At 42.4% G+C, this 12,325-nt stretch overlaps 1 protein-coding gene across 2 annotated transcripts in view; it reads left to right on the top strand.

Annotated features, from left to right (window-relative positions):
* Positions 1 to 5,635, top strand: part of NEK7 (NIMA related kinase 7) — a 138,986-nt gene extending 133,351 nt beyond the window's left edge. For both annotated transcript variants that reach the window (XM_043484570.1, XM_043484571.1), the window contains one exon: positions 2,732 to 5,635. In XM_043484570.1, the coding sequence (XP_043340505.1) occupies positions 2,732 to 2,842 (111 nt within the window). In that variant the 3' untranslated portion in view covers positions 2,843 to 5,635. The remainder of the gene's footprint in view (positions 1 to 2,731) is intronic.
* Positions 5,636 to 12,325: the final 6,690 nt, after the last annotated feature.

Raw genomic sequence — 12,325 nt, 5'->3', positions numbered from 1 at the left:
GGGGCTCAGCAGTTAAGAAGCTGCCTGCCAGTGCAAGAGACGCAGGTTCGATTCCTGGGTCAGGAAGATCCCCTGGAGGAGGAAATGGCAACCCGCTCCAGTATTCTTGCCTGGGAAATCCCATGGACAGAGGAGCCTGGCGGGCTGTAGTCCATGGGGGTCACAGAGTCAGACACAACTGAGTTGACTAAACAACAGCATGAGGATGAACTATATTTCTTACTGAGTCTTTCCTAAATTCCCATGCTCTTAGCATGTTTGACAGGAGCCATGTATCATACCTCTCAATACTCTTCGGATTCACATTTTTGAATATTCAAACCTTTGAATATTCACTCCACTGTTGTGTATTCCTTGACAAGGACCTGCGTTGATAGGTTCTGTTCTGCTGATTTAAGCGGCAAGTCAGGCCGACACCTTTGATCGAAGCTGAAGTGTCTTACCACTCTGCTCACCCGCTGGCAGTCAGACCAGCCTCCAAGTACCTGCATGAAGTCCCTGAGATGTTAGTGTCTCTCCTCTGAATGACCACTTCTTATCCCCCACTAACCACCATTTTCTCTCAGAACCCAGAAACTCATCTCTTAAGTGGAACTCAGATACACCTTAACCCAGTGACATCCCTTTCTAGTGATCATGATTTGAAATTAAACGGTGAGCATCTGTAATCTTGGCTGCTTTCTTCTCGTGGCAGAAGTGGTGAGGGCCAAGCATCCGCTACAGTCGATTGGAGAGTAAACACTATTTCGAATTATTAGGAAAAGTAAGGTGTCTTGACCAGCCTGAAGGGTGTAGCACTTTTATTCAGTCAAAAAATGGCTATTGCATCTGCTTGGATCTTGGTTAAGTGGAATGAATGTGGGTACCACAGTTATCCTTTCTACTCCTTTTATCGTTTTTATCTCTAAACAAAATTTCTGACCACTAGGTAACCTGTTGGAAAGCATTGTCTTTTTATATATAAGTATCAGTATAAATATTTTCCCTCCAGTCTTCTACTTTGTGTATAACTGAATGTATTTGTTTTTATTTTAATGGGTAAAATGCCAACAACCTCTTTCTGATTCAGATCCCTATACCCCAAAGGCTTGTGTACGGCCATACCCCTTCAGGATGTTGAATGCTGTCCCCTGCGCCACTGCAGAGAACAGACCATGAAATCCTCGGCCCCTGCCAGTAGGTCTGCCATTAGGTCTTTGAACTGCCAGATGTGAAGCTGACTCCTGAAGCTTCATTCTGATAGAATCACATCACCTGAGGGTTAGCACTGGAAGAATCCTTACAGGTCATCATCTCCTCCAGCCCTTGTCCTGAATCAGTGAAGAAACAAACCTCTCCAGACAGTGCCTTGAGCCAGTGGGCTTTCCACGGGCTCCTCCCTTTCTGTCCCCTGGGGGCCTCCTTACACACACCTTCTTTCCAGACTTTTCTCACTGGCCATGGGCTTCTCTGCTGTTAACACACTCAGCCCACAGATTTTAGCCTTAGTTTCTTTTTCCTCCAGATGAAAAAATCTTCTTGGTGGAAGTTGAAAACTCTGTAATTTGATAAGTTAACTTATCAAATAGTAATAATTTGATAAGTTAACTTATCAAATAGTAATTATTTGATAAGTTAACTTATCAAATAGTAATTATTTGATAATTTAACTGTGCCACTATGGTGAGAAAGAGTAATGCAAGTTTTCAGAGTTCTGAGTAGTTTATTAAAGACATACTTAAATGCAGGACTTCCCCGGTGGCTCAGACGGTAAGGAATCCGCCTGCAGTGTAGGAGACCTGTGTTCGATCCCTGGGTTGGGAAGGTCCCCTGCCGAAGGGGGACGGCAACCCACTCCAGTATTCTTGCCTGGAGAATCCCCATGGACAGAGGAGCCTGGAGGGCTACAGTCCACGGGGTCACAAAGATTTGGACAGGACTGAGTGACTAAGCACAGCACAGCACTTAAACGCTAAGGAGTCTGGTCCTTCCTCTCGATTTGGCTTGTCCTGTGAAAGACCAGATTGTGAAGACATGTGGTTCCATAAATCACAGCAATTAGAATTAAGAATGAAGTGCCCTATTCTTCACTCATTGGCTCTAGGGTCAGATGGAAGGATATTTTCTTAATTTATCAAAATATACTTTTTTCTGTGATGTACATAAGTAAACCTCAGTCCTCTCATCTATAACATGAGGACATAAGTGCAACTTGATACAGTTGAGAATTAGAGCACTATTTGTTACTTACTTTGCTTATAATTTATTATTCTTAGTTTGAAGGAGTGCTTTTACTATAATAAAAAAACATTTCTTTGTGTAAATTCAGATATACAATAAGCTGCTTATTAAAATTTAAACTTACAATGAAGGTTGTTGTAGTAAATTCTAGATCAAACAATGTGTAGAGATCTAATGTGTGGAGTCATTAATAACTGGGAGACTTGGAGTTTAAAACTTCCTATCTCCCGTGACTGCCGCCCTCTGATCAGACTTCTCTGAAAGAGAATCAGGTCACAGAAAGCCACTCTATTGTGGAGCACACTCTTCGCTTGACCTGGACACTCACCAGTGAGTATGCTTCTTGGAGCTTTCAGCTAACTAAAGCCACTGACAGCGGTCACACATATTTCCAGCCAAATATTTAGCAGCACACGTACATTCCTGGTGAACCCAGAGCTGTGCGAAGCGTGTTCCCACTCCTCACCGCCCGGGGTGGGTCCTGAAGCAGGTTGTGTTTTCTTGTCCGCAGCTGCGACAGCTGGTGAACATGTGCATCAACCCAGACCCGGAGAAGCGGCCGGACATCACCTACGTGTACGACGTGGCCAAGCGGATGCACGCCTGCACCGCCAGCGCCTGAGCGCGGCCGGCGGAGCGCGCAGCCGACGTGCACTCCAGTGTTCTTGAGCAAAGCGCACCTCCCCCTCCTGGGTGTTAAGAGTCCTACTTCAGAGCTAACGTGCTTTGAATCCTTAACCAGTTTTCATGTAAGCTTCATTTTGTACCAATTTAAGTCACCTTCTTGCAAGCCCCAATGACTTTGGAATAGTCAGATTGCATGTTAGGAGAGCAGGCAACACAGTGGTTCTTAATGCCTAAGAATTTTTAGAATGATTTCAAGTTTTGTGCTCACCAGTCGTGTTCAGATAGACTCTCAGTGCCAAACACCGGTGACTTGGCTTGGCCCCATCGGGACAGACACACAAGCCCGAGGACGGTATCTGAGCACATGACTTGTGTGCTTTCTGGTCATGTGTGGACATCTGAGATGAACACAGTTGTGAACTTTTGTGACTCTTATTTTCAGAAGTTTGAAGTATGTGTTTTAGTTCTTAGCATTGTAGCTTTCAAATAGAATTCTTAAAGCTGAATATACACATGAACTATATTTTCATTCATGAACTATTTGAGAAATTTAAAATCCTTAGCTTATACATTCAAAATGCAACTATTAAATGTGAAAAGATTTGGGGACAAAATGTGAGTCAGACACTGAAGAGTTTTTTGCTTTATTTTAGTATCTTTGATATTCTCCTTGCATTAAAATGGTATAAATGAATCCATTTAAAAAGTGGTTAAGGATTGTTTGGCTGGTGTGATAGTAATTTTCAAAGTTGCACATGGCCCAAGGCTTTTTTGTGTGTTCTTGCTGTTGTTTGTACATTTGAAGACTATTATTTGAATAATCCTGCAGTACTATATTTCAGTTCCTTTATGAATTTAAATGCTCTACTCATGATCGTGCACTATAGTATATAAGCATATGTTTTTATTCATAGATTTTATTGAAATTCTGATTGGTCCCCTTATAAAAGTTTTTTTATATTCTTCAAGTTACTTTCCTATTTATATTGTACATGAGTTTTATCCACTAATGTTTCAGATGTTCTAACAACATTATAGCCTTAAAAGAATATTTGGTATGCCAACACTTCTCCTGGAAGGAAAACATTTTTAACTTTTTAAAAATTTGGGCTGCCCCGTGTGTTCGCGCCTTGTCTTGTTAGAAAGGAAGAGGGGTGTGTGTTGTCCTGTTCCTATGAATGTTGATGCCGTTGCAGTTCATCTGACAAGGTTGCAATTTTAGAATATGTTTAACCAAGTGAACTAGCCACTCCTGCAGCCGGAAGTTTCATGAGCTAAACATTTCTGTTGAGAAGCTTCTCACCAAGTACTGTATTCATGCCCGAAGTCGCCCGAGGCAGTGTAGTTCCCGGGAGCGGGCAGAGTTCAGCACGTGCCGTCATGGAGACGTTTGCCCCGGACGCTGCAACACGGCCACGTGGCCACCACCAGCTAAGGACCCCGTGCCACCACGGACTCTGCCCAGTAACCCTGCCAACGGGACCCCTCATGCTCAGAGAGCGCCTGCCCTCATCCCATAGAAGTGCTGGTTTTGTTTTTTCCATAGAAGTATTTTTCTTAAAGTCATTTGAATACTTTCATTTGTAAACGTTTAAAATGTACAAAGCAAAGTGTCTACTCCTTGTTTTTCTAAATTTAATCAGCTATGGTGTCAGTTGTGAATTAGGGTGATTTATCCCAGGCCAGGCAGGGGAGAGCTGGTGGCTCTGCATCCCGGACTGCAGGGACACCTGGGCCCCCGGCACCCCCACACGCGTCTCCAGAGTAGAACTGTGTCTGTTGACCTTAGTGTTGTGTTCATTTTAATGTAATATGACTCATGGAGATGAGATGTCCTCTATTTGAAACAAATATGCTCGTTTTTCTTGCAATCTTTAAAAATACATCCATCTAAAAGCCATTAGCTGGACCCCCTCACAGGACTTCTAAGCAGATTTAAACTTTTAAGTGAACCTATCTGCTAGAAGGAAATTGGGAAGATTTTAATGATCAGGGGAATCCATTATTGTTTTCTACATGTGGAAACTTTCTGTCTTGGATATTTTATCTTTTTTTTTTTAATCTCAGTGTTCATATTTTTCTGGAAGAAACCACTGTGCACAAAACAAATTTTAATTCTGAATGGGATCATTTCAAAGAATTATGAAGATGATTAGAAGTTTTAATTTTTTATAATCACCCATAAAATGTTCTCTTTGTATTTCTGTTTATAAGTAAATTTTGTATTGATTAAATAAAACATGTGATTTGATATGAGGAACAGTAAAATGAAAGGTACATCTGATTTCTAACCCTTATTTAGACTTTGGTACCAGTTCCCCAGGGCACAAGGTGGGATGACCTTGGTTCATGTGCCAAGGCCTAGGAATGGTGAGCTAAGGGTATCCCTGTATACATTAAGTGCTCAGCAGCAGGCCCTGATTGTGAGTTCAGTGAGATATGACAGCCCCTTCATGACTGCTTACCGCCCTACATAGTATCCATTACAAAACACCATTCTGGTATCCGTATACACTTCAGGTGTTGCTGTTAACATTTGCATATTTATTTTAACCAAATGTTACTCATATTAAATGTTTTTTCTTTAAAATGAATGTATTATGTTTATATCCCACCAATGAATAATTATCTTATGCCTCATATTTCAATAGTACTGTAATATGGACTTTCGTGAAATACTTTTATTTTGTTATGCTTCAAATACACATATTAAAGACTCTGTTGTTAGCTTTGAAAATTGTATAATATCCTAATATAAATAAAAATATAAAATTAAAAATAACCATAATAAGTTTTTCATGTATCTGTGATTTCCGCGCCCCCCCCCCACTAAATTCTACCACTGTTTATTTCATTCAACAGTTAACCTACAGAAACAGTTCTTAACTCATTTCCATGAATTATTTCTTTATCCTTTTGGAGATGGCTAAATATTGAAACAGTCAGGGGGTGACCATGGAGGGCTGACAGACCCTAAGAGGGAAGTCTTTAAATATGCATTAAACTAAGGCATGACTTCACAGGTCCCTCTTCTCTTTGATACATCATTTGCTGTCTTTGAATAAGAAAAATTTCTTAAAACTATAAAGTGTCTAAAACTCAGGCAACAGATTCTATTCCTGTCACTGTAATATACCCCTACTGATACTACAGATGGTTTGAATGTTCTTTTCACATAATAAGTGACAGTTGCTGCCATGCCTGGAGACTCTGAGACTGAAGGATCTTAATGGGATAGCGTCTGCTGGGCTGGTGGCAGAGTGATCCTCACATGTCAGAATCACATTCCAAACGGGTGAAGAAGAGCTTGGTTTATAACCTAGGACCCTGGGTGAGGAACCTGCAGTCCCACTGTGTGTGTATGCCTGATCATAAGTCACCGGAAATTTTAGGTTCAAGACAGTGTGGGACTAGTTGAGGTTTTCGGAGAAGGCAATGGCAACCTATTCCAGTACTCTTGCCTGGAAAATCCCACAGCCGGAGGAGCCTGGTGGGCTGCAGTCCATGGGGTTGCGGATAGTCGGACACGACTGAGCGACTTCACTTTCACTTTTCACTTTCAAGCCTTGGAGCAGGAAATGGCAGGCAACCCACTCCAGTGTTGTTGCCTGGAGAATCCCAGGGAAGGGGGAGCCTGGTGGGCTGCTGTCTATGGGGTCGCACAGAGTCGGACACGACTGAAGCGACTTAGCAGCAGCAGTTGAGGTTTTATCTCAAAGTATGTTTGTTAACTAGAAAAGCCAATACCAGCCATAGATGTTTAAATGTGGCATTAGTTGGTATAGCTATCTTTACCAAACTGATGCAGTAACTTTCAAGTCAAAATGATGACATAGGGACACAGATTACCTTCACAAAACCTAATCAGAAAATGCCCACGGGGCAGACTTCCCTGGTGGTCAAGTGATTAGGCATCTGCCTGCCGAAGCAGGGAACCCAGGTTCTTTACGTGGGCCGGGAAGACTCCCACCCCTCAGGACAGCTAAGCCCGTGCGCCGCCACTAGCAAACCCGGGCGCTGCAACTGCTGAAGTCCGTGCGCCCAGAGCCTGTGCCCCACAAGAGAGGCACCACGGAGACGCTCACGGGCAAGCCCATCGCCGCAAAGCGAGAGAGCCCGCAACGCGGCAGGGACCCAGCACGCCAAAAACGAATAAACACAGTTACGTAAGGAAAAGTGCACAGGTGGACTTTCAGCCCGCTGTGGGCCAGCGGTTAAGACTCCGTGTCCCGGTGCAGGGAGCCCAGGGCCGATCCCCGGTCAGAGTCCGATCCCACATGACTCAGCTGAAGACCCCACACGTGGCGACAAAGATCCGGCGCCGTGAGACTTTCAAAAATATCCGCGGAGTTGTTGCATTATCCGTTTCTAATTACATGTGAATTCCTGGCACAATTAATGGTGAATTAAATTCCTGAGATTATTTTTCAGAGAAAGATGTAAACATCTGTGAAGTTTATTTTTAATTGACAGGTTTATCTGAGCTTCTTTTCGGTCTTCTTACACACCCATTTCACTCTTCACCTGAGTCTCTAAATCTACTTTTAATCCTTAAGAGAAAAATAAAAAAGGAACGTGAAAGTTCACATTTGTAACCAGGGGTTTTTAAGTAAATTATTTTCACTGCGAGTTATTACAATGTCTAGAAAGTAATTTCTTTTTTATTCTTTCCAGAAGCATAACCCTGTTCATACATTATTTCTCTAATCCTCACTTTCCCAAGTATAAAGTAGGGATATAAATTCCTAGTTCTACAAGAGAGTTAAATTGCAGTGCATTTAATGAGAGGCTGAGCGCAGTGCCTGGTACCAAGTGATTCCTGCTAAAAGGAGCTGTTGTTATGCCATATACATCTTTTCTGGCTCCAGTCTTCATCTACTTTTGCCAATTCGCTCTCTCCTAGGCCTGTGAGACTGGTTGTTCAAGGGTCTCAAGTTCTCTCTCACCTTTGGGCCAGTGCAACTTAAAAGCTCTTCCCTCTTACCAGAAAGACACCCCGTAATCACCCATGGTAGTCACTCAGTCGTGTCTGGTGTCTGACTCTGCGAACCCACAGACTGTAGTCCACCAGGCTCCTCTGTCCATGGGATTCTCCAGACAAGAATACTGGAGTGGGGTGGCATTCCCTTCTTCAGGGAATCTTTGTGACCCAGGGATCAAACACGAGTCTCCTGCATTATAGGCGGATTCTTTACCATCTGAGCCCCCGGGAAGCCCAAACTTCCTGTTTCCACATGGAGATGCTCATGTGGCATTCTACACTTTCCTTTGGTGCTGACCCCACTGCAGCCAAATGGTTGTTTGTGTGACTCTTGGTTTACTTGCAGTCTCCTGCTGGACGCTGAGCTCCAGGGGGACAGATATTACGGTGTTGTTCAGTGTGGTGGTGTGCCCCCAGGAGAGCCCCCCTGCCATGGTGTATAGTGAAGTGAAAGTCGCTCAGTCCTGTCTGACTCTTTGCAACCCATGGACTTGTATAGTCCATGGAATTCTCCAGGCCAGAATACTGGAGTGGGTAGCCTTTCCCTTCTCCAGGGGATCTTCCTGACCCAGGAATCAAACCAGGGTCTCCTGCATTGTAGGTGGATTCTTTACCAGCTGAGGTACCAGGGAAGCCCTATGAATTAATAGTCCATGGCAAAAGAGATCAGTCAGTAAATGTGAAAAATGATGACATCAGGTGCCGAAGAAGATGCAGAAAATGCACCCTTCTGCTTGTTGTTGTCAGTGTGAATTGTGATTGTTCTTAAAAAGTAATCTGGATAGATGGCAGAGTAGAAGGACCTTGAGCTCTCCTCCTCAGACAAGCATTCCAAGATCACACCTAACTGCTGAACAAACATGGATTAAAAAGATTGGAACCTACCAAAAAAGATATTCTATAACCAAAGACATAAAGAAGGAACCACAAGCCATCCCACTGACTTGACTGCAGGGGCTTCACAGGACAGAGGAAACAGGCTCCACTCAAAGGGGGTCCTGGGACCCAGGGCAAAGCAGTGACGTCATAGGCGTCTGTTCCAGACACACCTGCTGGTGTCAGAGGGTCTCCTAGGGAGGCAGGGGGAAGCTGTTCTCTCCCTGGGGTCCCCAAGCTGGGCGGACATATAAGGGAGGGTTTATCCACTCAAACTCATACTGGAGGCAGACATGTTGCCTGAGTCCAGAGCAACAAGATCTGGTCCCACCCAGCAGCCAGGGGCCAGGCTCTGAAACAGCCTCACCCACAGGGAGCAGACACCAGAAACAAGAAACCTTGTTGAGTTTGGGGATGCAGATGCAAACTCTGGAACAGAGTGGAAGGGAGAAGGTCCAGCTGTAAGGCACAGGGAAATGTATTCAATGCTCTGTGATCAACCATAATGGAAAAGAAAATGAGAAGAATGGATAGACAAGCAGATGTGTAACTGAATCACTTTGCTGCACAGCAGAAGTAACACAACATTGTAAATGAGCTACACATCAATTAAATCAATAAAAAGTAAAACCCTAGAGACAAATGAAAACAAAAACACAATGACCCAAAACCTATGGGATGCAGCAAAAGCTGTTCTAAGAAGCTTCTCAGTGATACAAGCTAAGGAAAAAATCTCAAACAACATAACCTTACACCTAGTGTAACTAAAGAAAAATTTACAAACAAAACCCAAAGTTAGTAAAAGGAAAGAAATCATAATGATCAGAACAGAAATAAATAGAGTCTTAAAACAACAAAGAAAAGATCAATGAAACTAAAACCAGGTTCTTTGAAAAGATAAACAATATTTGTAATCCTTGGCCAGACTTACAGGGAAAAAAGGGAGAGGGCCCAAATCAAATGTTAAAATTAAAACACACACACACACACACACACAATTGACACCATGAAAATACAAAGGAGCCTAAGAGACCACTATGAGCAACTGTTTGCCAATAAACTGGACAATCTAGAGAAAACTAATGAATTTTTACAAAGGTACAATCTCCTAAAACTGAACTAGGAAGAACTGGAATATATGAACTGGCCAACTACAATTTCTGAAATTGAATCAGTAATTTAAAAAGTTTCAACAAACAAAAATCCAAGACTAGATGGCTTCACGGGGGATTTCTACCATACATTTAGAGAAGAGCTAACACCTATCCTCCTGCAAATCTTTCAAAAAATTGCAGAGGAAGGAGCACTTCCATTCTGTGAGGCCACCAGTACCCTGATACCAAAACCCAAAAAGGATCACATACAAAGAAGAAAGTTACAGACCCATATCACTGATGAATACAGATCTCAAAATCATTAACCCAATATTAGCAACAGACTCCAACAACACATTAGAAGGATCATACACCATGATCAAGTTATATTTATTAAGTAGGATTTATCTCAGGGATGCAAGGACTTTTCAATATGCACAAATCAGTGTGATACACACAATAACAAACTGAAGAATAAAAACCATATGATCCTCTCAATAGATGAAAGCTTTTGACAAAATTCAACACCTATTTATAATGAAACCTTTTTCACTCTCCTCTTTTACCCTCATCAAGAGGTTGTTAAACTCGACATTGGCTTAAAATTCAACATTCAAAAAATGAAGATCATGGCATCTAGTCCCATCACTTCATGGTAAATAGATGGGGAAAAAAGTGGAAACAGTGACATATTTTACTTTATTGGACCCCTAAGTCACTGCAGATGGTGACTGCAGCCATGAAGTTAAAAAATGCTTGCTCCTTGAAAGAAAAGGTGTGACAAACCTAGACAACATATTAAAATGCAGAGACATAACTATGCCAACAAAGGCCATATAGTCAAAGCTATGGTTTTTTCATTAGTCATATGTGGATGTGAGAGTTGGACCATAAGGAAGGCTCAGCACCAAAGAACTGATGCTTTCAAATTGTGGTGCTAGAGAAGACTCTTGAGAGTCCCTACAGGAAATTATTCCTGAATGTCCATTGGAAGGATTGATGCTGAAGCTGAAGCTCCAATACTCTGGCCACCTGATTGGAGAGCTGACTCATTAGAAAAGACCCAGATGATGGGGAAGATGAGGGCCGGAGGAGAAGGGGACAACAGAGGATGAGATGGTTGGATGGGTCACTGACTCAATGGACATGAGTTTGAGCGAACTCCAGGAGATGGTGATGGACAGGGAAGCCTGGCATGTTGTAGTCCATGGGGTCACAAAGCGTCAGACACAACTTAGGGACAGAAAAACAACATAATAAAAACTCCCAGAAACATATGAAAAACCTATCACTACCCTGATACTAATGGTGAAAAGCTGAAAGCATATCCTCTAGGGTCAGGAATGACACAAGGATGTCAACTCTTGTCATGTTTATTTAACATAGTCCTAGCAATGGAAATCAGAGGAAAAAAAAACCCAAAATGAAGTGAAATTGGAAAAAGGAGTAAAACTGTCCAGGTTTGCAGAGGATGTGATCCTATACATAAAAGTCCTGAGGATGCTACCAGAAAACTGCAAGAGCTCATCAATGAATCCGGTCAATTTGCAGGATACAAAACCAACACACAGAAATCTTGCACTTTTGTACACAAAGAATGCAAGATGAAAAAGAGAAATTAAAGAAACAATCCTATTTACCATCACAACTAAAAGAAAAAAAGCCAGATACAAGTCCACAGTTACCATCATACTCTGGTGAAAAGCTGAAAGGATTTTCTCTGGGATGCTGAACCACAGGATCATGAATGTGCCCTTCTCACCCGTTTATATAACGTAGGTTTGGAAGTCCTCGCCACTGCAACAGAAGAGAAAAAAATCCACATTGGAAAGGAAGAAGCAAAACTGTCATTGCTTGCAGGTGACATATTATGATGCACTGAATGTCTAAAAAAGTGAACAATAAAGTGTTAGAATTCATCTATAAATTCAGTAAAGGCTTCCCTGGTGCCTCAGGGTAAAGAAGCCGTCTGCCAACACAGGAGATGTGGGTTTGATGCTTGGGTCAGAAGATCCCCTGGAGAAGGAAATGACTACCCACTCCAGTATTTTTACCTGGAAAATCTCATGGACAGAGGCGCCTGGCGGGCTACAGTCCATGGGATCGCAAAGAGTCAGACACAAGTCAGTGACTAAACAACAATGTGAATTCAGTAAACTTGCAGGACACAAAATTACTACTGAGAAATCTGCTGCATTTCCATACAATAATAATGAAAGAGCCGAAGGAGAAACTCAAGAAATGATCCCATTTACCATCGCATCAAATAGAAGAAAATATTTTAGGAATAAACCTACTTGAGGAGGCAGAAGTCCTCTACTCTGAAAACTACAAGATGCTGAGGAAAGAAATCAAAGCCCGCGCACAGATGGAAAGAATGACTTGTTCTTGGAGGTAAAGAATCCACGTTAAAAAATCAACGTTGTTGAAATGTCCACAGTACTCGGAGCACGCTACGGATTCAATGCAATCCCTATCAAATGACCAGTGGCATTTTTCACAGAACTAGAATACAAAAAATTTAAAT

This window comes from Cervus canadensis, chromosome 13 (genome assembly GCF_019320065.1).
Source record: "Cervus canadensis isolate Bull #8, Minnesota chromosome 13, ASM1932006v1, whole genome shotgun sequence".
Taxonomy (NCBI): Eukaryota; Metazoa; Chordata; class Mammalia; order Artiodactyla; family Cervidae; genus Cervus; species Cervus canadensis.
The sequence above is the reverse complement of the archived record's forward strand: the minus strand, read 5'-3'. Positions and strand labels throughout refer to the sequence as shown.